Below are 23,752 nucleotides of genomic sequence, written 5' to 3' on the forward strand. Positions count from 1 at the left end.
GCACAGTAACACCTTCATGATGCCTGACATGGGGTCCACCCCTTGCACTCTGTCACCTGCACATCAAACACAGTGCTCAGCGCTCCAGTGCACTTGTCCACAACCCAGAAACACAGCCTGTAACCCTGAGTCCAAGGCAAATAAACCACTGATTTGTACCATCTTCCACTTCCTTCCTAGTTAGGAAAATATATGGCTACCATTTCTCCGCCTTTTGGCTGAGATCAAGTATAGTATGGGGGCTTCCCTGGTGGCTTAGTGGTAAAGAATCCAGCTGCCAATCCAGGAGACACAAGAGACATGGGTTCAATCCCTGGGTTGGGAAGGTCCCATGGAGAAGGAAATGGCAACCCATTCCAGTACTCTTCCCTGGAAAATCTCACGGACAGAGGAGCCTGGTGGGCTACAATCCATAGGGTCCCAAAGAGTTAGATATGACTAAGCAGCTGAGCACTTCAACAACAGCGAGGAGGGCTTTTCTTTTGAAAATGTGTGCTTAAAAATGTTATTCCATGCACACAAGGAAATATTATTCACAAAAAAGAGAGAAGCCCTGACACTCTCTACTGTGTGGACAGACCCTGAGAACACAATGCTCAGTGAGAGAAGCAGACACAGAAGGACGCACAGAGTGTGATTCCACTGGTGGGAAAGGTCTTGTTTCTTCCTGGGGCTGCTGAGGGCTGGACTGAGGAGAAGTCACCAGGGACAGTTGGCCTGGTCCCCATCACTCTGGCCTTGAGTCAGTTGCAGTAGACAGAGAAGTATACGTGTTTTTTCAGATGTTGACTTTTTTTTTTGGACTGGGTGGAGGTAAATATCGAGTTGATGGCTTTTGTGATTCTTTTGTGGTCCAAGGGCTTTTAGGGTTTTCACTTCCTGTTTATTTTCCTATGAAAATTTTGGAATTATTTTATCAAGTTCTTCCCCTTCTTCGATACTTTGGTTTGGTTTTGTTTTTTACGTCCTCTTAAACCTCTCGCCTTCCACCTGGGGTCATTTATCTCTAATATCTTTTTGTTTTATTTCTAATAAGGAAGTTCTGCTGGTGACAGTCTGTCTGAAAATGTCTTTTGGCATCGTTGCCTGCGTGCTCGGTCTTGTCCAACTCTGCGACCCATGGACTGTAGCCCACTAGGCTTCTCTGTCCATGGGATTTTCCAGGCAAGAATACTAGAGTAGGTTGCCATTTCCTACTCCAGGGGATCTTCTCGATCCAGGGACTGAACCTGCATCTCCTGTGTCTTCTGCACTGGCAGGCGGGTTCTTTACCACTGAACCTGTGAAGTCTGAAAATGTCTTTGTTTTACCCTAATTATTAAAGTTTGTTTTCACTACGTCTAGAATTTTCACTGGATCCGTAAAATTGTTAGTCCTTTTTCCTCCAGCACCTTATGTTTGTTCATTAGTTTTGTAATTAACTGATTTTATTTAATTTTTAAAATATTTATTTATTTATTTGGTTGCCCTGGGTCTTAGTTGCGGCCTATGGGATCCTCGTGCCCCTAGCAAGTATTGAACCCGGGTCCCCTGCATTGACAGCGTGGAGTCTTAGCCACCAGAACACCAGGGAAGTCCCTAACTGATTTTATTGAGGTATAATTCCTCTTCAGTAAAATGAACAGATCTTACATAAGTAGTTTGATGACTTTTGACAAGTCAATACACCTGTGTACACTAATACCTCAGTCAAGATAGAGAATATTTCTAATGTCTGTCTTCTTTCACCTGACCAAGCATTTTGAGAGTCACACACATGGCTTCATTTGCCAGTAGGTTCTTTCCATTGTGTGAGTATCCATGGTATGAATTACCAGTCTGTTTACCCATTCTCCTGTTGACAAGCATTTGGGTTACTTCCAACTTCTGCTCTTATAAATACAGACATATGAACATCTTGTACAAGTGGGTAAATCTCTAGGAGTGGAATTGCTGGGTCATAGGTTGAGTATGTGTTTAACCTTATAAAATCTGTCTTTGCTGTGCTCAGTCATGTCTGACTCTTTTTGACCCCATGGACTGTAGCCCACCAGGCTCCTCTTTCCATGGGATTGCCTCTTTCCCATACTGGAGTAGATTGGCATTTCCTCCTTCAGGGGATCTTCTCAACCCAGGGATTGAACCTGTGTCTCCTGAGGCTCCTGCATCGGCAGGTGGATTAACCTCATAAGAATCTGCTAACTCACTTTCCAGAGCGGTTGACGCTTCTGTCGGTAACATGTGAAACTTTCTGTTTCTTCATCCTCCCCAGGACTTGGTGTTGTCGGTCTTTTAGATTTTTGCCACTCTAGCAGCTGCGAAGCAGACTCCGTGATGGTTTTCAGTTATTCTTGCCCTGATGACTAATCATTGAGCACTATTTCATGTGCCCATTGGCCATTTCTCTGTCCATTTCTAAAATGTTTCTCCTGCCTGAGGTTCTAGAGCTTCTTGAATCTGTGGCTTAAGAGTTTTTTGTTTTTGTTTTTTGTCAGTTTTGGGAACTTACCAGTCACTATCTCTTCAAAGATTGCTTCTGTTCCATTCTCTCTCTCTCCCACTTCCAGAGCTCTGACATGTGTCAGACCTTAGTAGAGCTTCCAGGGGGCACTAGTGGTAAAGAACCTACCTGCCAATGCAAGAGACATAAGACACACACGGTTCAATCCCTGGGTCAAGAAGATCCCTGGGAGAAGGAAATAGCAACCCATTCCAGTATTCTTGCCTAGAGAATTACATGGACAGAGGAGCCTGATGGGCTACAGCCCATGGGGTCTCAAAGAGTCAGACACGACTGAAGTGATTTAGCACACATGCATGCCTTACTGCATCCTGTGTCTCTTCCCTTGTTTCACGTGGTCCACGCTTCGATCTGGATATTTGCTATTGTCTAGTTCACTAATTTTCTCCTTAGTTGTCTTTAATGATAGTGCTGCTTCTGTTGTGTTCGTTTCATATATTGTCAGTTTCTACACACTCAGTCTTTTTCTTTAGTTTCCAATTTTCTGCTAAAATTCCAGCCTCATTTATTTAGCATGGTTAATACCGTTATTTTAAACTCTGTCGATTTTAGTGTATGGAACCCCTGGGGGCCTGTTGGTAGAGCCTGTTATTTCTGCCGATTTTTGTTTATACGGTCCTGTCTTCTTGTGTGCCTGGTCATTTCTTCTTTTTTAAAAAATATTTATTTGGCCTTAGTTGTGGCACCTGGGATCTGCAATCTTCACTGCAGCATGTATACTCTTATTATAGTTGCGTCACGTGGGATCTAGTTCCCCGACCAGGGATCAAACCTGGCCCCCCTGCACTGGGAGTGTGTGGTCTTAACCACTGGGCCACCAGGGAAGTCCTGCCTGGTCTTTCCTGATTGTGTGCTAGATATTGTGCCTGCTGACTCATTGTAGAAACAACGTGAAGCCTAAGGTGATGCTGTCTTCCCCAGAAAGGATGGACTTCCATTTACTTCTACTTAGCATTTAGGGTCACGTCAATCTGGTGTTGGGGACTGAGGTTACTCAGAACTCAGCTGCAGTTGCCGTGAGCGCCTGTCTGCTGCCTGTGGACCTTTTCCTTAGAAGGCAGCACTCTTATCCCAGCTCATATCAAGGAGGTGGGGGCTCCCCAATCTGTCTCCCCTCAGGAGGCCCTGGATCTCAACCTCTGTGCCCCTAGCCTCATGAGACCCCCTCAGCCTCTTGGCAAACCCTCCACCCCAGGAAAAGGCAGCCCCAAGCCAGACTCCTGGGCTTCCATCCCCCTCCCCAGATTCGGGATGGAAATCCTTCACTCTCTCAATGGTCCTCCAGCGCCTTTGAGCATCTCTACCCTGTGCAGCTCTGCCCACGGCCCTCATCAGAAGGGTGTCCACACTAGCTGGCCACCATTGTGCGAGTGGACTCTGCAGAGAGAAAGGTTTTTCCAAGGTCCAGATGGCTAAGGAGGAGGCCAGGGACATAGATCATTGTGATCTTAGAGCCACAGAATGACCATTGGGGATCCAGTCTCAGCTTTTATTATTTTTTTAAAGTTTATTTATTTCTTTGGCTTGGTGGGTCTTTGTTACAGTAAGTGGGGTCTGCTCTTCATTGCAGTGCACAGGCTTCTCACTGAAGTGGCTTGTCTTGTTGCGGAGCATGGGCTCTAGGGTGCAGGGGCTTCAGTAGCTGTAGTGCATGGGCTCAGTTGCCCTGAAGCATATGGGATCTCCCCAGATGAGGGATGGAGCCAATGTCCCTTGCATTGCAAGGCAATTCTTAACCAAGGAAGCCCTTGGCTTTTACTTTTTATTTTATTTATTTCTGGCTCCACTGGGACTTTGTTGCTGCACGTAGGCATTCTCTAGTTGTAGCAGGTGGGGGCTACTCTCCAGTAGCAGAGCACAGGATCTAGGGAGTACAGACTTCAGTAGTTGTGGCTCGTGGGCTTAGTTGCCCCGTGGCATATAAGATCTTAGTTCCCCAACCAGGGATCGAACCTGCGTCCGCTGCGTTGAAAGGTGGAGTGTAAACCCCTGAACCGCCTGGGAAGTCCTATTCTCAGCTCCTAGAACATCCACCCCCTTCTCCGGTTGAGGAAGCCCAGCCCCAGGCCAGGGCAGAGCCAGGCTGTGAGTCCAGGGTCTCCTGTTTCTAGACTTTATCTTTAGGAATGGGGAGACAGCCTCGTCCCCTGGACTGAGACCAGAGACTCTGTGGACTTAGCAGGAGAGTTTCACAACCGAGGATCACCTACCAGTAAAAGGCCACTAACCATGTCCAAAAATGGCAGGAAAGTGACTGGACGTGACCAGTGTCGTGGGCTCCGAGCCCAGCTGGAAGTCTCACCTCAGTCTCACCTCTGCTTCTGGGCTCAAGGGGAGGGCCCTGCAGGCATTCAGTCTGGCGGAGGAAATAGACCATCTACATCTCTCCATCTCTGACTCTGCTACTGATTCCATCCACTCCTAGTTTTAACTCAATTCACTTCAAACTCTGCCCCTCTCTCTCCTTCATCCTTTGCGATATCCCACCCTGCCTGGCCCCTGGGCAGGTGAAGGGAGTGGCCACCGAGCTGCCAGCAAACTGCACAAGGAGCAAGATTTCTCAACAGCTTCCAGCAAACCTGCCGGTCTACGTTGGCTGGGCGCAGCAGGTCTAGGTCACCTTATCTCTCATCCCATCTCCCCGGCAGCTGTGTTTGTAGGGCAGGCCCACCATGGCTGCCAACCTCAAGGGTCCCTGACCCCCAGAATAGGAACTTGGGGACCTGGAGTTTGGCCAGGCCCTGCGCTTGAGACGGGGTGTCGCTCTGAGTCCTGAGCAGAGCTAACTGGAGCTCAGAGCCACACAGCTTAGGAATCTGGGGCAGAATTAGGGTCTGCTCTTTCTGCAAGACCTCTGCCTCCCACCCTGCCCCCACCCCCACCCCCACCCCCACCCGGAAGGCTGTGCTTGCTCCCACTTCTGTTGTTGGTTGAGTTCAAGGGAACCTCTGACCCTGTGTGACTTCTCCCAGCCAGGTTGTTGGATACTAAGAAATTTTGTTTCATATTTTGCTGTTGTTGCCAGGCTGAACCGCTTGTGGGATCTTAGTTCCTCGACCAGGGATTGAACCCACCCACTCCACAGTGAAAGCGTGGAGTCCCAAGTACTAGAACGCCAGGGAATTCCCAGATGCTAAGAAATTTAAAACCTGTTTGGAAACAAACTTCTGTTCTGCTTAGTACCACTTCACTTCAAGCTGAACCATCTCAGTTCCCCAAAAATTGTATTTTCCTAAAAGAATATCTTTTAGCTACAGAGAGTCTTCTGATAAGAGAGTTCCACAAAAGCTTTAAATCCTGCTCCCAGGAGACATTGGGTGGTGTCTGGGGACATCTGTGGTTCATCACAACTCGGGGGGAGGGGGGACTCCTGGCATCAAGGGTATAGGGGCCAGGGAGGCTGCTCTACTCCCCACAGCTCCCGGAACAGATCCCCACAGAGAGTGATGCGGCCTTAGTGTGAGCAGGGGCTGAGGTGACCCTGTTCAAACTAGGTGTTCCCCCATCCAGCCATCCTACAGCCCACCGTGGAGAATCATTGCCCTCCCCTGGCTATGGTTGATCCTCATGTGCACTGGGGTCTGGCAGCCGGGTTGGGGTCTGTAGCGCTCAGGGGTGACCCTCTGTCTGTCATCAGCCCAGCTCACAAAGCATCCTGGACGCTCCGGCCCACACGGCCCTTGCCTCTCCACCACACGCCCTCAACGCTTCTGTGGGAGCCCGCCTGACCCCAGTGACTTCCTGGCCCTTTACTGGGAGGCCAGCCAGGGCCCAGTGGCGTCTGTTAAGCTTCTATTTTTAGGCAAACCTCACCCCCAAGTCATGCCCCCAGCCTCGCCAGGCCTGAACTGGCCTCTCCCCAGGCGGGAACCTGACCGCGGCCTGCAGCTCCAACTGCCTCCTCACTCCCTCCCAGAGGGCCCGCTCCCACCTTCTCCCCCCGCAGCTTCCCAAGGCCCTGCCTGGTGTCCAGGGCCTTCCAAGGCTCCGCTGGGCCCAGGCAGGCCCAGCCAGGTCAGGTGCCCAGGGCATCACGTGCCTCTGGAGGAGAGGCTGCTGGTGAGGAATGTTCCTGGGCTGACTCAGCGCCTGTGCCTGCCCGAGGGAGTTGACCTAACCCTGGGGGCATGCAATGAGGCTGGGCTGGCCCTGCCTCTGCCAGGACCAGGCTTCAGTCTGCTGTCTATGTAGCCATGACATTGCCACGTCTGGTCTCAGCCGCTCAGCCCACTCATGCCCACACATGGATACATGCTGACACACATGCATGCACACACAAACTCATAGACACATAGGCATGCATGCACAGACACAGACACACACTCACCCACACATGTGTGCACACATACCTGCACACAAGCACACAAAACCCAAGGGAGCCCCCTGTGACCGTCCCCAGGTGCCCGGGGTTATAACCCAGCCTGGAGGGCACCTCTTAAGGGCATCGTGTCCAGAAGAGGAAGCCAGCAGCGCTGAGGGGCTTAGTGCCCACGAGGGAGGCCATGGTTGGGGTGGCCCCACAGGGTGTTCGGGGCTCCCAGGGTCCTGGTGGACATTCCAAGTGTGGGTGCTGAGCAGTACTCCCCAGCCTTCCAAGGAAAACACGCCATGGGGCCACCCCGTTTGTTCTCTGTCAGCGTCTATATTTAGCACTGAGTAATTTCAGTATTTTTAAGTTGAACCAAGGGCGGTTTTCCCTGAGCTGGATGTTTTGTGGCCGCTTTGAAGCGCTGTGCTGAATCAGAGCACTCTGGGAGCCCACACGTGGGCCCCGCGCGCCCGGAGCAGACACATTCAGGCCTTTTCTGGCCCAGAGAGGGGCCAGGATGTCTGGCAGAGAGGTAGGTAGGCAGGCAGCAGCACAGAAGGGATTTTTTTTTTAATGGAAACTTGGATTGAGATCACTATAGATTTACACACGGTTATATCAGATCACCAACAGAAAGGCCCTGTATCACCTGTTGACACAGATTCCTGAGGTTTGACGTGTGTGCATGTATTAAGATCTTTGCCAGTTCATCCCCCTACCCTGGCAGACCTGTGAACCTCCCCCCCGCAACACACACACACACACACAGTCTGGATACTTGGCTCTTGAGTGAGGATCCCTGGTGTGCACCTGTCTCCCCAGACCCTTCCCCAGGGCGCCGCCCCCCTGAAACCAGGAATCCCTCCTTGTCTCTACTACCTTGACATCTCAGAGATGTTCAGTATGCAGAACCACACAGCATGTGACTCTGGGGGCTGCCCTTTTCACTCTGAGTGATTTCTTGGAGGGCCATCCAGGATGTACACTTCCACAGTCCATTCCTTTTGTTGTTGTTGTCTTTAATATTTATTTGGCTGTGCCGGGTCTTAGTTTGTGACACTCTGGGTCTTCAGTCTTCGTTGCAGCACAGGGGATCTTTAGTTGCAGCATGTGGGCTCTAGTTCCCTGACCAAGGATCGAACCCAGGCCCCCTGCATTGGGAGCACAGTGTTGGCCACTGGCCCACCAGGGAAGTCCCCAGTCTATTCCTTTTCATTGCCCAGTGGGAAATTTTTTGAAAACCTGGAATCTGCCTTTCCTTTTCGGCAACTGCCCCTCTCTACTGACTGGGACACAGACAGACGCGCCGTGTATCATGACAGAAGCACGCGCTTCTGCTGAATGGCCTGGGTCAGTGCCAGCCTGGCCAGGTGGCTCCCTGGGACCCATGAATTTTGGTTCCTGAACCTGGGCTCTACCCACTCCATATCAAACTAATACTATGCAGACCCACTGGGCGCTTCCTCAACCCGGACAATGCGCTCACTGGGGTTAGGTCATTTTCTGCTCTGATCTCAATGCCAGAAGCCCCTCCCCAGTCATGACAACCACAGACACCCCCAGAGGTTGCCCAGTGTTCCTGGGGACAGGATCTCCCTGGGTGAGAGCCCCGGACTAGGGATCCCATGGACCCCACAGGACACTGGGTTCCTTGACCATGTGACCCCTGAGGTCCTCAGATGCTGCTCACACCTAAATACACACCTTGGGGATTCTCAGGCAGAGTCCAGTGGCTAGGACTCTACACTTTCACTGCCATGGGTCCAGATTCAAGCCCTGGCCCAGGAACTAAGATCCTGCAAGTGTACAGAGGAGCCAAATAAATAAATACATGTCTGAGTGGGAGGGAGGGGAGGTGACTCACAGACGCTGGAGTCACCCTGGTTCACACCATCTGACCATCAGGGTTTATCCTGCTGTCTAGTGTGAGTTGGGATCAGATTCCATTCCACAGCCTTGGCGCTGTCAACGTTTGGGGCTGGGTCACCCACTGTGGGGGGCCGCCCTGGGCACTGTCAGTGTTGAGCAACATCCCAGGTCCTGACGGCCACAGATGTCTCCAGACGTCACCCAGTATCCTCAGGGGACAGGATGATCTCAGTTGAGAACCTCTATCCTAGGGCTCACTAAACGTGGATTGATGGAATAGGTAGGATTTTTAATCACCTTAAGGAAAAGAAAAAAAAATTCGCATGACCAAATTATAAAAATAAATTAACATCACTCATACATGACTGGTGGGTACATACAATGGTGCAACCACTCTGGAAAACAGGTGCTGTTTTAAAAAAAAAAAAGTCAACAAGCAGTTGCAGTCCTCAGCATTTATCTCTGAAAAATAAAGGTTCATGTTCACACCGAAGCCTGCACACAGATGCCTGCTGCAGCTCTGTGCTGACATGGCCAGAACCGGAAACTGGTGCAGGTATCCTTGGACAGGTGAAGGGTCCACACCATGGACCTCCACTTGGCCTGCACGTGAGTGGACTCTTGATGAGCGCAGCTGCCGGGGTGGGGCTCCAGATCATGAGGCCAAGGGAAAAGCAAAGCCAGTCCCAAAAGGCCCCATACCGTGTGTGTGTGTGTGCTTAGTTGCTCAGTCCTATCTGACTATTTGCAACCCCATGGACTGTAGCCCAGCAGGCTCCTCTGTCCATGGGGATTCTCCAGGCAAAAATACTGGTGTGGGTTGCTGTGCCCTCCCCCAGGGGATGTTCCCAACCCAGGGATCGAACCCAGGGCTCCCACATTGCTGGTAGATTCTTTACCGTCTGAGCCACCAGGGAAGCCTTCCATACCACATGGTCCCATCTAAAGAGCATTCTCATAACTAATTGAACATGGATGTAAGTCAGGTGGAAATGGGTATTTTAAAAAATATTTATATATTTGGCTGCTCCAGGTTTTAGCTGCAGCACAGGGGCTCTTCGATCTTGCTGCAGCATGCAGGATCTTTTTTATTTAGTTGCAGCATGAGGACTCTCAGTTGTGGCATGTGGGATCTAGTTCCCTGACCAGAGATCTAACCCAGGCCCCCTGCAATTGGAAGCTAGGAGTCCTAACCACTGGACCACCAGGGAAGTCCCAAGACATTTTATATTTAATTACATTCAATTCACTGGACAAATGACCAAATGAAGGCAGGAAACTGGCCCAGGCCCTCCAGAGGAAGAGTAGGGTACTCAGGACCCATGGGTACAGGCTGCTCATGTAATCTGCCTGCATCTAGGGCCAGGGGTCGAGTCCTGGGCAACTCCACCTCCATCGGACACTGGGCCATGTCTGGGGACATCTCTGGTTGTCACATTGGAGGTGCTCTTGGCATCCACAGGGCTGGTCTACACCCCACAGGGCCCAGGACAGCCCCCCAGAGAGAATGACCGGCCTCAGTGCCAGCCATGTTGGGGGAGGAGCAGGTGCAGGAATCAGACAAAGCCCCTCCATTCTGAGCCAGCCAGGAGTGGAGGCGGAGCTTTTGTGAGCTCTCCTGGGGCCCTTGGGTGGTCACATCCGGGGAGCACTCAACCCCAACCAACCATGGAGGGGACTGTGGGAGAAGGTGCCCTTGGCCAGACCTCTCACCAGGGCTGGGTTCAATCCCTGGGTTGGGAAGGTCACCTGGAGGAGAACATGGCAACCCACTCCCCATGGAGAGAGGAGCATGGGAGGCTACAGTCTATGGGGTTGCAAAGAGTTGGACATGACACGACTGAAGGACATGCACGCACCCACCACGACCCAGAGGACATAGGCATCATGACTGCAGGGTGGCCAGGCTAGGGGCCCTAGAAGGCTCCAGAAGGGGGACGCATCCCTCCTCGCCATCCCCTACCTGCAGTCCCAGGACTTTAAGAGTCAGCTCATGTCCATCTGTTCCCCACCCAGCTCTCTGGACGACGGGGGCCCAGAGCTGATGGCAGACAATGTCAGCCACTAACAACATAGCCCAGGCTCGGAAGCTGGTGGAGCAGCTCCGCATCGAAGCTGGGATCGAGCGCATTAAGGTGAGTAGGGGAGAGGCCGCTGGACACACCAGCAGCAAAAGGTGGGCACGGAGGCTAGCAGGACAGCGGGGGTTTGCACTTGGCTGTGCCTCTTGCTGTGTGACCTTGGGCCACTTGCCTAACCTCTCTGAGCCTCCATTGTCTCAGCAGAAAGACACACCACCTATTAAGCTAGGTTGTGGGTTGTTGTGATGGTAGATGTGCCAGTGTGCTTCATAAACACAGTGAGACCAAAGGCAGGCCTCAAGGTCTGTTGTGAGCCCTTCAGCCCTTGGGGTCCATCCCTGGATAGCCCCAAAGAAGGCCGGATGGGGCCCCTCCAAGAGGGTGAACGTGAGGCAGGCACTTTCTCTTCTGGCCCCTCATCCTCAGAGCTCTATGCCACTCCCTTGTTATGACAGATGCAAAGAAAAGTCAGAGACCTGGCCCTGGGCAAGGGAGGACGTGGGGCCTTTCAATGTTTACTTTTGCCACTTCTGCATGGATTGCATTTTTGGAAATAAGCATGTTTGATTTTTATGCTAAAAAAAAAGAAAAAGAAAAAGACAAGCAGTTACTCCTCACAAATGCTTAACCCATCAGAGACCAGGAACATGCAAAACAAAATAAGATACTGCATAATTGGGCAGTCAGCTTGCAGGCTTTTTTTTTTTTTAATTATTTGTATAAAGTTAACCATTTTTAAAGTGTACAATTCAATGACATTTGGTGAACTGAAAATGTTGTGCAACCATCATGACTAATTCCAGAACATTCCATCACCCCAAAAAGAAATGTTCCCATTAGCAGTTACCCCCATCCCCTCCCCAGCCTGACAACCAGGAACCCACTCTCTGTGTCTGTGGATCTGCCTGCTCTGCACGTTTCCCATCAGTGGAGTCACACCCTGTGTGTCCTTCTGTGTCTGCTTCTCTCACTGAGCACCATGTCCTCAGGATCTGTCCATGTGTTAGCGAGTGTCAGGGCTTCTCTCCTTTTCATGGCTGAGGGATGCTCCCATGTGTGGAGGGATACATGTATTTATGTAGCTGAATCTTAAGTCCATAAGTGGACATCAGGATGACATCCAGCCCTTTCAAAGAATAAGGACCAATGGGCCAGTCATGGCCTCTTACACAAGAAAGGTATCTGCCACTTTTCAAAATCATCTTCTCACCAAACCCGTCCACTTTGCCAAGGATGCCGGGCTGCCTCCAAGCAGCTGACTCCTGCCACAGACCCCAGCTTGCAGGTGGCCGGGTGAGGGCCAGGGAGTATCTGTCTGGAAGACACTGGTGGTTTACGCTCCCTCATTAGCCAGGCTCCAGCTGCCCACTGCATTAGTCAGAGATATACGATGATATATTACAGAGAGAGAGGGAGCGTAAGAGGCAGTTTAAAGCACTGGGTCACGCGATCGTGGAGCTGGCAGTTCTGAAGTCTGCAGGGCTGAACAATGGACTGGAGACCCAGGGAAGAGCTGCTGCAGCTCGAGTTCCAAGGCCATCAAACAGTCTTTTTCCTTAAGGTCTTCAACTGATCAGATGCGGCCCACCCACATTAGGGCATGTCATCTGCTTTATTCAAAGTCCATAAATTTAAATGTTAATCTCGTCTAAATTTAAACGTTCATCTCATCCCTGGTAGCTCAGCTGGTAAAGAATCCACCTGCAATGCAGGAGACCCCAGTTCAATTTCTGGGTTGGGAAGATTCCCCTGGAGAAGGAAATGGCATCCCAGCCACTCCAGTATTCTTGCCTGGGAAATCCCATGGACAGAGGAGCCTGGCAGGCTACAGTCCATGGGGTCTCAAAGAGTTGGACATGACTGAGCAACCAAACAACAACAATAAGAGACATCTAGGCTGGCCTTTGACCAGACAACCAGGTACCCATGGCCGCGCCAAGTGAGCACATAAAATCAGCCATCACCCATGTTTTTGTTCACGGCTTGCCTCCCCCAGCACCGTCATCCTCTGTCATTGCTCAGTGCAAACACTCGCCCCGTGGCCCTGCGGTGGGAGGGGGAGGATCTTTGAGCGCTTTGCACCTCCAGCCCAGCCAGGTGGAAGGAGGTCGCTGCAACCCCCGGGTGGGGTTGGGGGCCCCCCACGAGGCGTCTGAATGTTCCAGGACTCTGAGCACTCAAAGCATTCCTCAAGGCTGAAGACAGAGCAGCCCGGTTGAAGTGGTTTCCTCCGCCAGTCCCAACCCTGGCAGAGATCGCTGACTCACCCACCCGTTTGATGTTGGGAGGGCTCCCTGGCAGCCTTTGAACATGGGGAGGAGCAGAGTCAGGCATGACCCATCTCCCTCCTAGTGCCTCCTGAGGTTTTGTGGCCCCAAGACAGCGACCAGGGACCGCAGGGCCAGCCCGAGGGAGCGGCGGGGAGATGAGGCTGAAGGCACATGGCATCCTGTCTGCAGGGATCCAGGCGGAGCCATAGAATCCGAGCCAGGGCCCATGCAGAGGCTCCTCTGAAGACTTTCCAGAGAACCCCTGCTGCAGAGGTGTGCCTGCGCCCCAGACTCAAAACGGGGCTGGAGCGGGCAGCCTGGACAGTGCAGCCTGCCCCCACCCCTGCCCTCCCTGCACCGGACACCAGCCACTGCTCTCCCCAGGTCTGCTTCCCCAGTGCCGGTTGGGCAGTCCCTTCCTCTCCTCCCTCCTATTCTGGGGACCCTGATGCAGGGGGTCCTAAGTGTCAGCTTCCTCACCATGGCCACGGCAACCCCACTGGTCAGACAGCACAGGAATCAGCCACTGAAGGGCCTGTCCCCCATGCCGGGCCACCTGCCAGCCGGGCTGTCCCCCATCAGGTCCTTTCTTGGATGGACATGGAGACTTAGACCCAACCCTCCCCTGACCTTCCCTTCAGACTCCACACAAGCTCTGCTGGAGGGGGCTCAGTCCTGCAGCTGCTTCTTTAATCTTAAAATTCCAGTAAAATACACATAAAATTGACCACTAATGATATTTTGTGTGTTGACAGTGCTGTGTAACCATCACCACCACCTAATTTCAGAACATTCCATCACCCCCAAAAAGAAGCCCCCTATCTGTTAACAGTCACCGTCCCCCTAGTACCCCAGCCCCTGACAACCAGGAACCCACTCTCTGTGTCTCTGGATTGGCCTGCTCTGCACGTTTCCTGTCAGTGGAGTCACACCCTGTGTATCCTTCTGTGTCTGCGTCTCTCACTGAGCATCGTGTCCTCAGGGTCCGTCCACGTGGTACCAAGTGTCGGGGCTTCTCTGCTTTCTGTGGCTGAGTGGTGCTCCCCTGTGTGTGGGACACGGTGTGTGTCTTCAGGTGACGGGCACTAGGGTTGTCTCCATCTTTTGGCTTCTGGGGACACGGAACCTCGGCCCTTTCTCATCTTTCCTCTCTCCTCCTGTGCCCATACCCAGGTCTCCAAAGCCTCCTCCGAACTCATGAGCTACTGTGAGCAGCACGCCCGGAACGACCCCCTGCTGGTGGGAGTCCCCGCCTCCGAGAACCCCTTTAAGGACAAGAAGCCTTGTATTATCCTATAGCTTGGTTGTCTCGCTCGCTCAACTCCTCCACCCCGCTCCCCTTCCCCCAGCCAGGGCGTCAAATTAAGGAAAACTCTTAATTCCGAAAGAAATGCAAACAGTCACCACTGCCCAGATGGGGTAAAATTTACCATCTGGGTTCAAATGGATTACCAGACCCAGTATCGCAGCCCCATCAGGGGCCGGGCTTCACCGCCACTTCCAACGGGGAAAAACTGACATGCCCCAGCGATGTGGTGACAATTTCTGAAAACTGAACTGCCATTTGAGTCGTGGTTGGGGCGGAACTGGGCCGGAGCGGGGAAGGGAAGGAGGTGGGTGAATCCGCCACTGGCGTGGGCGGCCCAAGCAGGTGGCAAGTCTCACACCTTTGGCTGCTGGGAAGGCTTCTGCCAAGTGGATGATGAGATGCTTTTCTGGGGAGGTGGGAGGCTGTTCAGTGGAGTAACATTGGGTGGGAGTTGGGGGGAGGGACATAATGCACCCTTTTGCGGAAATTTTTCTCCTTTTCATTTAAAACCTTGTAATTCCATACCACTAAGATCAGGCGTCATCAGCTGCATCTGAGGCAAAGCCAGGTCATGTAACAATGCACACGTGGATGGTAGGGGCCAGGAGGGGAGCTCTGCCTGTGAAACACTGTCCCCCAGGGCCACCCCACTGCGTGGCTTTCCTGTGGCCTGTGTCACCCTCCAGCCACGCTGAGGCTCCCGCCCACCCCAGAAAGGGATTTTCAGCCTGTGGCCCCGGTCACTGTGACGTCCAGCTGTGTTTTCTTTAGTTTTAAGCAGGAGACTGGCACTGGCAGTTAAGAGGCCACGGCCCTGTTTAGCTTCTCAGTGTTTTGTTTTGTTCCACTTTCTGCATCTCCATGGCCGTTTTTCCAACAGAAATGCCACCTGGGGAGACCTGCCCGGGGCGCCTGGTGCTTCCGGGTTTGAAAAGGTGTGGGATTTGTCTGGAAGTCGCTGCAGAAACCGTGGAGATGGGAGCCTCTGCCCGGACACAGAGAGGCACTCTCTGTGCTCCACTCCCACTCACACCCGACCACCCGGGGTGTTTGTAAAGTGTCCTGGAGTGGCCAGTGAGGGACGGGGCGGTGGGCTTTTTACAATGGCTGTTTCCTATGCTGTGATATGGACGGTTCAAGGAGCAGGAGGCTGGAGGACTGGCCGAATGCACACCTGCCCTCCTCAGCTGCCAGGGCCACCTGCAGCTTCCAGGACCCCACGGCCTGAGCTCCAGGGGCCTCCCGCTCCTACGGCCTGGGGTGTCAGGCTCTCAGGCTGAGCGCGAGGGTCCTGGGCAGCCAGCACAAGGCACGTGGGCTGGCAGGACCCAGAGCCTCCGCTCCTCTCGTGCCCCTGGGCTCAGACCTCGCCTGGCTGTACAGGCTGGTGGGATGCCCAGCACCCCCAGAGTGCAGACCCAGGGCCACGCTCCCCTCACCCAGCACCCAGCTCTCTCCGGCTGGTCCGGGAGCACCTGGGGCCTCAGGGAGCCTGGCTCCTCCGCACCTGCAATTGGACTGGGAAAAGCCCCCGAGCCCCTGACCCCTACACTGCAGCCTAGGGTGGGGAGGCCCCACCTGCCCACCCCTGGCAGAACAGCAGGATGAAACAAAGCCTATTCCAGAAACCCTGGGCACACCCCAGGGGTAGGGGTTGGGGCAGCCATGGCACAGCGGGGCTCAGCCTGAGGGGCAGAGGGGCAGCAAGGGCAGCCTACGAGCCATCTGCTAACCCGTCACCCTTTGCTCTGGGACAGAAGCCTTAATCCCTTGAGCCAGAGCTCAGTCCGCGCCCGCCCAGCCTTCTTCCCGAGCCCCCACTGACCCAGGCTCCCACAGCCAGGTCCCAAAGAGGACAAGTGGTCCTGATCTCATTGGGAGCACCCGGACCCAGACCTGCCTCTCTCTCCAGCCCCTGCCCTGCCAGCACCATCATGTGTCCCCACCAAGTGACCCTGGAGAAGCCAGCAGAAAGCAAAGCTCAGGACCCCTGGCAGAGGGGGTGGGGGGAACCTGAATTCAGCAGCCCCATCGCTGGCTCCAGGCTCAGCCAGCCGATGGCCACCCACCGCCTCAAACCCTGAAGCAAAATCAGACCTGGGCTAGAGCTTCCACCCTCCCCCCTGGTTGAGACCCCAGGGATTCAGTGGTCTGGGTAAACTGAGGCCCAGAGAGCATGGGGACCACTGTGCCCCCACCCCATGGCCACACCTGCCCAGCTGCCTCCCAGGTACCCACCCACAGCCTCTGAGCTCGGGAGAAGGCGGCAGCAGGAACTCTGCTGTGGACTTCCTTCCAGCAGAGGAAAAAGCGCTTTTTCCCTTTTTTATTTTTCCTCTTCAACATCAGAGTCCCTAGGGTAGGCCTGGAGCATCGGGGCACACAGGACGCTGTTCTGCTTGTGCTTTTCTGGCATGCATGTCAGCAGGAAAACACGGCTTTCAGGGTGTCTTGGAGACTGTAAGAGCCCCACAAGGCCAGTGCCTCTCAGCCACGTCCCGAGGGAATTAGGGACACACACACACACACACACACACACACACACACACACACACACACACACACACACACACACACACACACACACACACACACACACACACACACACACACACACACACACACACACACACACACACACACACACACACACACACACACACACACACACACACACACACACACGGCGGTGCTGGGCAATGGCTGAGTCTCCTCTCTGGAGCCTGCAGTGCTTCCCTGGGCCTGGCCCAGCCCCCATTCCATGCCCCTGCCCCATCCTCCCCAAAGGCGACCCCTAGGCCCAGAACGAAGTAACTTGGTTGTGACCTCCAGCCCCATGGAAGTGCAGAAGGTGCTTTTTCTTTCTCTGATGTCCTGACTGCCTTGTCTGGTAGTCACTGGGCCTCCAGGCAGCTCATGCAGCTCCAGCCCCCAGGTGGGCAGGAAACAGTCATTAGACCTCCGCCCCGAGCCTGAGTGATCAGGGGCAGTTTCGGGGCCATGGGGAGGCCACCACAGGTCGCTTGTCCTTCAAGAGCTTGCGGCTGGGTCCCCTGAAAAGCCATACATCGACACCCCGCCCACTTCCCCCCCCACCTGCCCCCGTCCCTGGAGACTATTGCCAAATGTTGTAAAGACTGGTCACCAGGTTCTCAGAAGCAATCTGTGGTTCTAGCAGGTTCTACCCCATCTGTGTGTGGATGTCCAGTGGTTTTTATTTCTGATTAAAAAAAGAAAATTCCAGGTGTGCCACACCCACTTTCCTGCAGTGTTTTAATATTGTGTGGAATTGTTACTACCGAGTGAATTAATCCACAATAAAAAGGCTCACTGCTCCTTTCCTCCCGCCTCCGGCCCTTCCTTGGCTCCCTGGCTACTTCTCACGGGGACCGGGAGGGGTGTGCGGGCTTGGCTTCCACAGTGGTGACAGTGGTGATGGCTGCCCTGCCACCCCAACTCCTCCTCTTCCCCCCACACCAAGAGGCAGACAAGTCACCTTCAGTTTCTGATCTCTGGTTAGAGAATGTACTGTGGTGTTTAGTCACTAAATCATGTCCGACTCTTGTGACCCCATAGACTGTAACCCACCAGGCTCCCCAGTCCATGGAATTTCCCAGGCAAGAATTACTGGAGTGGGTAGCCATTCCCTTCTCCAGGGGATCTTCCCAACTCAGGAATCAAACCCGCACCTCCTGTACTGGCAGGTGGATTGCTTACCACTGAGCCACCAGGGAAGCCAGTTAGAGAATTCAGTTAGAGAATTCAGAGGGAAGCTATCTGAAGTTCTGGCACATGTAAGCCATGGGTCCCAAGGTTTGAGGGTCGTGGGAAAGCACCATGCTCCTATGAGAACTTGGAGCCCGGGAAAATCTTAATCTGGCCCCTTCCTGCTCTCCATCACCCAGACTCCCAGGAAGAAGAGGGGTTTTTTTAACTGTGGTGGGTATTTGTTGCCGCGTGCGGGCTTTCCCTAGCTGTGGTGAGTAGGGGCTGCTCTTCATCGCAGTGTATGGGCTTCTCACTGCAGTGGCTGCTCTTACTGTAGAGCACAGGCTCCAGCGTGCCAGCTTCGGTAGTTGCAGCATGTGGGCTCACTAGTTCCGGCTCATCGTCTCTAGAGCACAGGCTCAGTAGTTGCACCACTCGTGCTTAGTAGCTCTTCGGCATGTAGGATCCTCCCAGACCAAGGATCGAACTGGTGTCCCTGCTTAACCAGGGAAGCCCCAAAGTTCAGAGTCTTAACCTCTGGACCACCAGGGCTCATCTTAACTCAGATGTTCAGGGATAGAACCATCACATCGTCATGGCAGTCTCCATAGCCAGGTCCATAACACAAGGTTCATTCAAACACATCATACTTATTTGTTCTTTTGATTTATCAACACAAAACACTGAGTAGTACAGAATGGGACATGAATATGGAGGCAAGAACACAGAATTAAGGTGCCAGACCCTACATCCACCAGTGTAACTGGCCTTAGAGCCTCTTGAGACCCTGATGCTCTAGTCAAAAGAAACTGGACGTGAGAGGCACCAACTGATGGGACTGAAAGACCAGATCTGGGACTTCCCTGCTGGTCCAGTGGTTAAGACTCTGAGCTCCCAGTTCAGGGGGCCCAGGTTCCATCCCTGGTCAGGGAACTAGATCCCGCATGCTGCAACTAAGAGTTCACAAGCCACAGCTAAACGATCCCGTGTGCTACAACCAAGACCCGGTGTAGCCAAATAAATAAATATTTTAAAAAAAGAAGACCAGATCTATCACTCAATTTTAAATCTGCTGCCAGTCACCTGACCATAGTTCAGTGAATTCCTATGTCTGCTGTATCTATGAATCCTCTCATCACTTCTTGAATCGTGTATTCCAATTTTTCTACATTTTTCTCTTATACAATTTCTTCACCCCGTTTTTACATTTCTTCCTCTTCGTCTTTTTGATACATTGAAAAACCTCAACAAGTGGAACCTGCTTGGCCTCCTGGGAAGCTTGGGCAAGTCACTCTAACTATGGACGCTTAGTTTTTCAGAGCTGAGAGCAAGACCAAAAACATCAAGTGAGACCTTTAGGGTTTCTTCATGATAAGAGGCACAAGCCACAACCGAGATGAAACTCACACTGATAACACTAGCTCAAAATGTCAAAAGAACCTTAGGGGCTGTCAAGATCCTGTGATAGTTCTGGAAGACGAGTGCTATTATTCTTTCAACATTTTTTTGTCAAGTAAGAAAATAAAGTAAATTTTTTTATTTTTAAATTAATTTTAAAATTTTTAATTAATTTTTAAATTATTTTTAAAATTAATTTGTATTGGAGTATAGTCACTTTACAATGCTGTGTTGGTTTCTACTATATAGCAAAGTGAATCAGCTATACATATACATATCCCCTTTTTTGGATTTCCCTCCCATTTAGGTCACCACAGTGCACTGAGTAAGGTTCCCTGAACTGTACAAGTTTTTAAAAACTTTGTTGTAGTTGACTTACAATGTGTTAATTCTGCTGTACAGCAAAGTGATTCAGTTATGTGTGTGCTAAGTTGCTTCAGTTGTGTCTGACTCTGTGTGACCCCATGGACTGTAGCCCACCAGGCTCCTCTGTCCTTGGGATTGTCCAGGTCAAGACTACTCCAGTGAGTTGCCATGAGAAGTTCTCTAGGGGATCTTCTGTCTCCTGCATTGGCAGGTGGGCTCTTTATCACTAGCTCCATCTATACACACACAGAGACACACACACATATATGTTCTTTTTTAATATTCTTTTCCATTATGGTTTATCACAGGCTACTGAATATAGTTCTCTGCGCTATCCCGTAAGACCTTGCTGTTTATCCATCCTACATGTAATAGTTTGCCTCTGCTAACCCCAAACTCCCAATCTGTCCTTCCCTCCACCACCTCCCCCTTGGCAACCACAAGTCTGTTTTCTGTGTCTGTTTTCACCATTTCCATAATGTCAAGTTCATGCACACACACATACACACACACACACACACACACACACACATATGCATGCACAGTTGTCCCTGTGTTACAGGGGCAGGTTGGGTTCTCATGGAAACAGTCTACCTTGTGTTCACAGTGCTTATTAGAAAGGACTTCTGGGGTCACCACATGTGGAGGAGAAAGGAGGGGGCCTCAGGCTACTCCAGAGGAGCCCTGGAGCTAGGACAGTCTTGCAGAAACTCCTCTGTTGAACCCAAAGGCAGGCCTCTCTAGCTCCATCTGGATCAGCCATTGGACAGGCTGCCTCCAGGACGCAGGGACCTGGGGCCGGGCAGCTCTCTGCATCTCCTAAAGGAGCTGACAGCTGAAGGGTGTCCACTGACAACACTCCAGAAGCCAGGGTAACTCGTCCCTTTCTCCTTGAAGGGCTGCAGGCAGCACATCTCCATGCCCACCTGCCCCACAGCCCCATCCCTCTTGAGTTTTCACATCCAACATTCTATGCATGAACCAGTAACCTCTACTTAAGAGAGACTTTTGGAAACTGGTTGACATCAATGAGAGAAAGATAACAAGTCCTACCAGCCAGACTTCACGTCGCACGCATGTTACTTATGATTAGAAAGTTTGTTTTTGTGCTCAGGAAAGTGTAAGCAAGCCTTCCAGAAGGTTGTGGTGCAGAAGCAAAAGTGCTTATCTAAACGATGACTCGAATCCTGTTTATCTGCACTTCCGCCTTTGACTCGCGGCCAGCCTCAAGCCCCTCCCCCTGAGGTGGTCCCGCCTCCGAAGCCCGGCCCCTCGCCGGTTCCCAGCCCTGCTGAGTGGTCTGTGCTAGAGCCCAGGCAGCCAATGAGGTGGCTCAGGATGCAGTCTCCCCACCCAGAGTGCCCAAGAGATGAGGGACCAGCATCCCACATGACTGGGGCCTTTGGAGGCGGCAGCAAAATCTCCAGGACGAGGGTGATGCCCCTGGGTGGCCACGTCAGGCCCAGCCCTTTCTGCGGTACACGTGTGGCTGATCAGGAGAAGCCAGCCGCACAGTTTACAGTGGAAAGAATGATGCAAGGCCTCACTGGAGAGCCAGCCCTAAGAACGTAGGGCTCTTTCTCACTAGAATTTATCACTCTGGGAAGAATTCCAAAGCCACGGCGGACAAAGGTATTTTCCCCGTGGTCAGAACGCAGTCTGCGTCTCGCACCTAAGCGAAGTGGTGGTGTGGCGGCTGGGCCAACCAGCAGGTGTTTAGGGTCCCGTCTTTCTTATACATTCGGTTTCCATAGTCAGTCTCAGTGATGCCTGTTAACTCGCCTATTATAAAGAAAACGTATTACCACAAATTGAGCACAAGTACGTGTGACACACCCTCTTCAAGAGCCTCCAGTCCTAAGTAGGAGATGAGCTATAAGCAGAAGGGGGAGTTTCCACTCGACAGAACATTAGGGGGAAAACTCTGCATTCACAGCCCCCAACCCACTCTCCATGTTATCAGGAGAATCTAGATGAGTCTGGCAAACACTCACGTCCCCGTGCTCAAAGCCACGTGCAGCTGCCCCAGAGAAGAGGAATTCTCAGACCAGGGGCTCAAAGTTTCACAGGATAGTCTGGGCACACTGTCTGGGGTCAGAATTGCAACCTGGGGTCAGAATTGCAGTCCCTCATCTGGTGCAAGGCTTAGGGGTGAAAGAAAGACAAAGCTTGAGCCTTGGGTCAAGCAACTGCTCTCCCAGCATCATCCTTCCACTGGGAGGAAGTAGTGGAAGCCCCCCTTCCCCCAACACTCCTGTTTCCCTTGACCTTCTGCCAGCCTCCTCCCGGCCACCTTTGGAGCAGAGAGGAACTGCCCTTCGTGTCTGGTCTCCTTCCTGGCCAGCACACTTTGAGACATTCCCTCTGTGGACTCCTGGCGGTTCTGTGACTTCAGAAGGAACCTCAGATCCGGAGGGCCCAAGATCCTGGAACCCAGTATCTTCCTGTAACTGTAGTGACTGTTCGGGAGGGTGGGGACAGGGGCACAGCTGGGCAATGGGTCTGCACGGCCTCGGAGAGCAGCCCAACCAGAGGCAGTGCCCTGAGATGAAAAACAAACAAGCAGGGCAGGTTCTACCACAAGGTTAGATGCAGGACTTCAGCAGCTCAATTCTCTGAGTCTCCATTTCCCTGCCTGAAAAATGAGGATAATTAATAGCATGGAGGTTGTTATGAAGATATTTAATAGGTGTACATAGTAAGCCTCCAACACATTGAACTTCTGGCTGACAGTTTAAGATGCTGTAATGCCCTTGACATCCCACTGGCTTGTGGGACAAACGAGACAGGCAGGGATCTGTGATTTGAACCTGGAAAACTGTCTCCTATAGCAACACAAGACAGAGAAACTACAACGGACTAAAAATTAACTGTACACATGTGCAGCTGGGAAAATTAGGAACAAAAAAGTACAAAAAGGCCAAAACGCAACTGCCACTTCTGAGGTGCTAGAGAAAAGGGGGTCCTGTTCAGGATCCCTGCACACAGCACCACCACGGGGGTGGACAGGCCACCTAAGTCACACCTCCTGCATCCACCCCTACCTTCACCCCATTTGAAGGACCAGTTCACCCCCTCGGGGATCCTGCAAAGGAACTGCTACTTATTCTCCCTGCCTGGGGCTGCCGCACAAGTCTCAATAAAGCCTTGCCTGAATTCCTCCTCTGGCCTCTTATCAATTTCTATTGACCAGAGTCCCAGGACCCAGGTCGGTATCAACTACGTGATCACTGTCTCTTTTAAGCCCCGGGGCACTTCTCTGTTCTTGGGCCTTATCTCCCCTGCCAGACTCCCCTCAAGAGGCCTGCAAGTATCACTCAGCACCACAGGAAAAGTAAAAAATAAACATAGGAGATCGCCCGCTGTCATGGCCGCCGTGATCGAGGGGGAAAGTCAGGGAGGGTGAGTTTAGGCAGCGCCTCCTTCCATCCCAGCACCTAGGCCCCCCTGGCCCACCGCCACTTCCTCTCCATTTCCTGCCCATTTCTCCGAAGATGGGCAGCCGCATAGGAGGACCCGGCCTCTTCTCAGAAGGGGCGCTTTGCCTTCGCCCTGCTTCCTGGGCCTAGGGGACCGCCGACCGGCCTGAGGGGCCGAGCCCTCCGGCCTGAGGCCTAGGAGGGGCCTTTGCGGGCGTCCACCGCCCCAGGCTCCAGCAGCCCTTGCTCCCCTCCACTGCCAGGGCCAATTTCGCGGCAAGCCAGAGCGAAACCCCACCTCCCTCCAGGTCCCACCCCTTGGAGGCTGCGCAGAACAAACCAGAGTTAGGGGGCACGCGCATCCTCAGACCCTGACCTTAAGACTCGCCTTCTGATTGGCCAAGCCTCTCAGCGAGGACGCGCCTGTACAGGCTCAAGGGTCGGAGCTTCGCACAGGGCCCACCCACCCCGAGGCTGGGCAGTGCTCTAAGAAACCTCTTACAGTAAGTGAGCTCCTGGGTGC

At 52.6% G+C, this 23,752-nt stretch overlaps 1 protein-coding gene across 5 annotated transcripts in view; it reads left to right on the top strand.

The window, feature by feature from the left end:
* GNG7 (G protein subunit gamma 7) overlaps positions 1-17,679 on the top strand; it is a 138,356-nt gene extending 120,677 nt beyond the window's left edge. For all 5 annotated transcript variants that reach the window (XM_086410282.1, XM_086410278.1, XM_086410280.1 and 2 more), the window contains 2 exons: positions 10,695-10,813; positions 14,203-17,679. In XM_086410282.1, the coding sequence (XP_086266408.1) occupies positions 10,733-10,813; positions 14,203-14,328 (207 nt within the window). In that variant the 5' untranslated portion in view covers positions 10,695-10,732 and the 3' untranslated portion in view covers positions 14,329-17,679. The remainder of the gene's footprint in view (positions 1-10,694; positions 10,814-14,202) is intronic.
* Positions 17,680-23,752: the final 6,073 nt, after the last annotated feature.

This window comes from Bos grunniens, chromosome 7 (assembly GCF_055505025.1).
Source record: "Bos grunniens cultivar Pamir isolate PY7600 chromosome 7, Bosgru_T2T1.0, whole genome shotgun sequence".
Taxonomy (NCBI): Eukaryota; Metazoa; Chordata; class Mammalia; order Artiodactyla; family Bovidae; genus Bos; species Bos grunniens.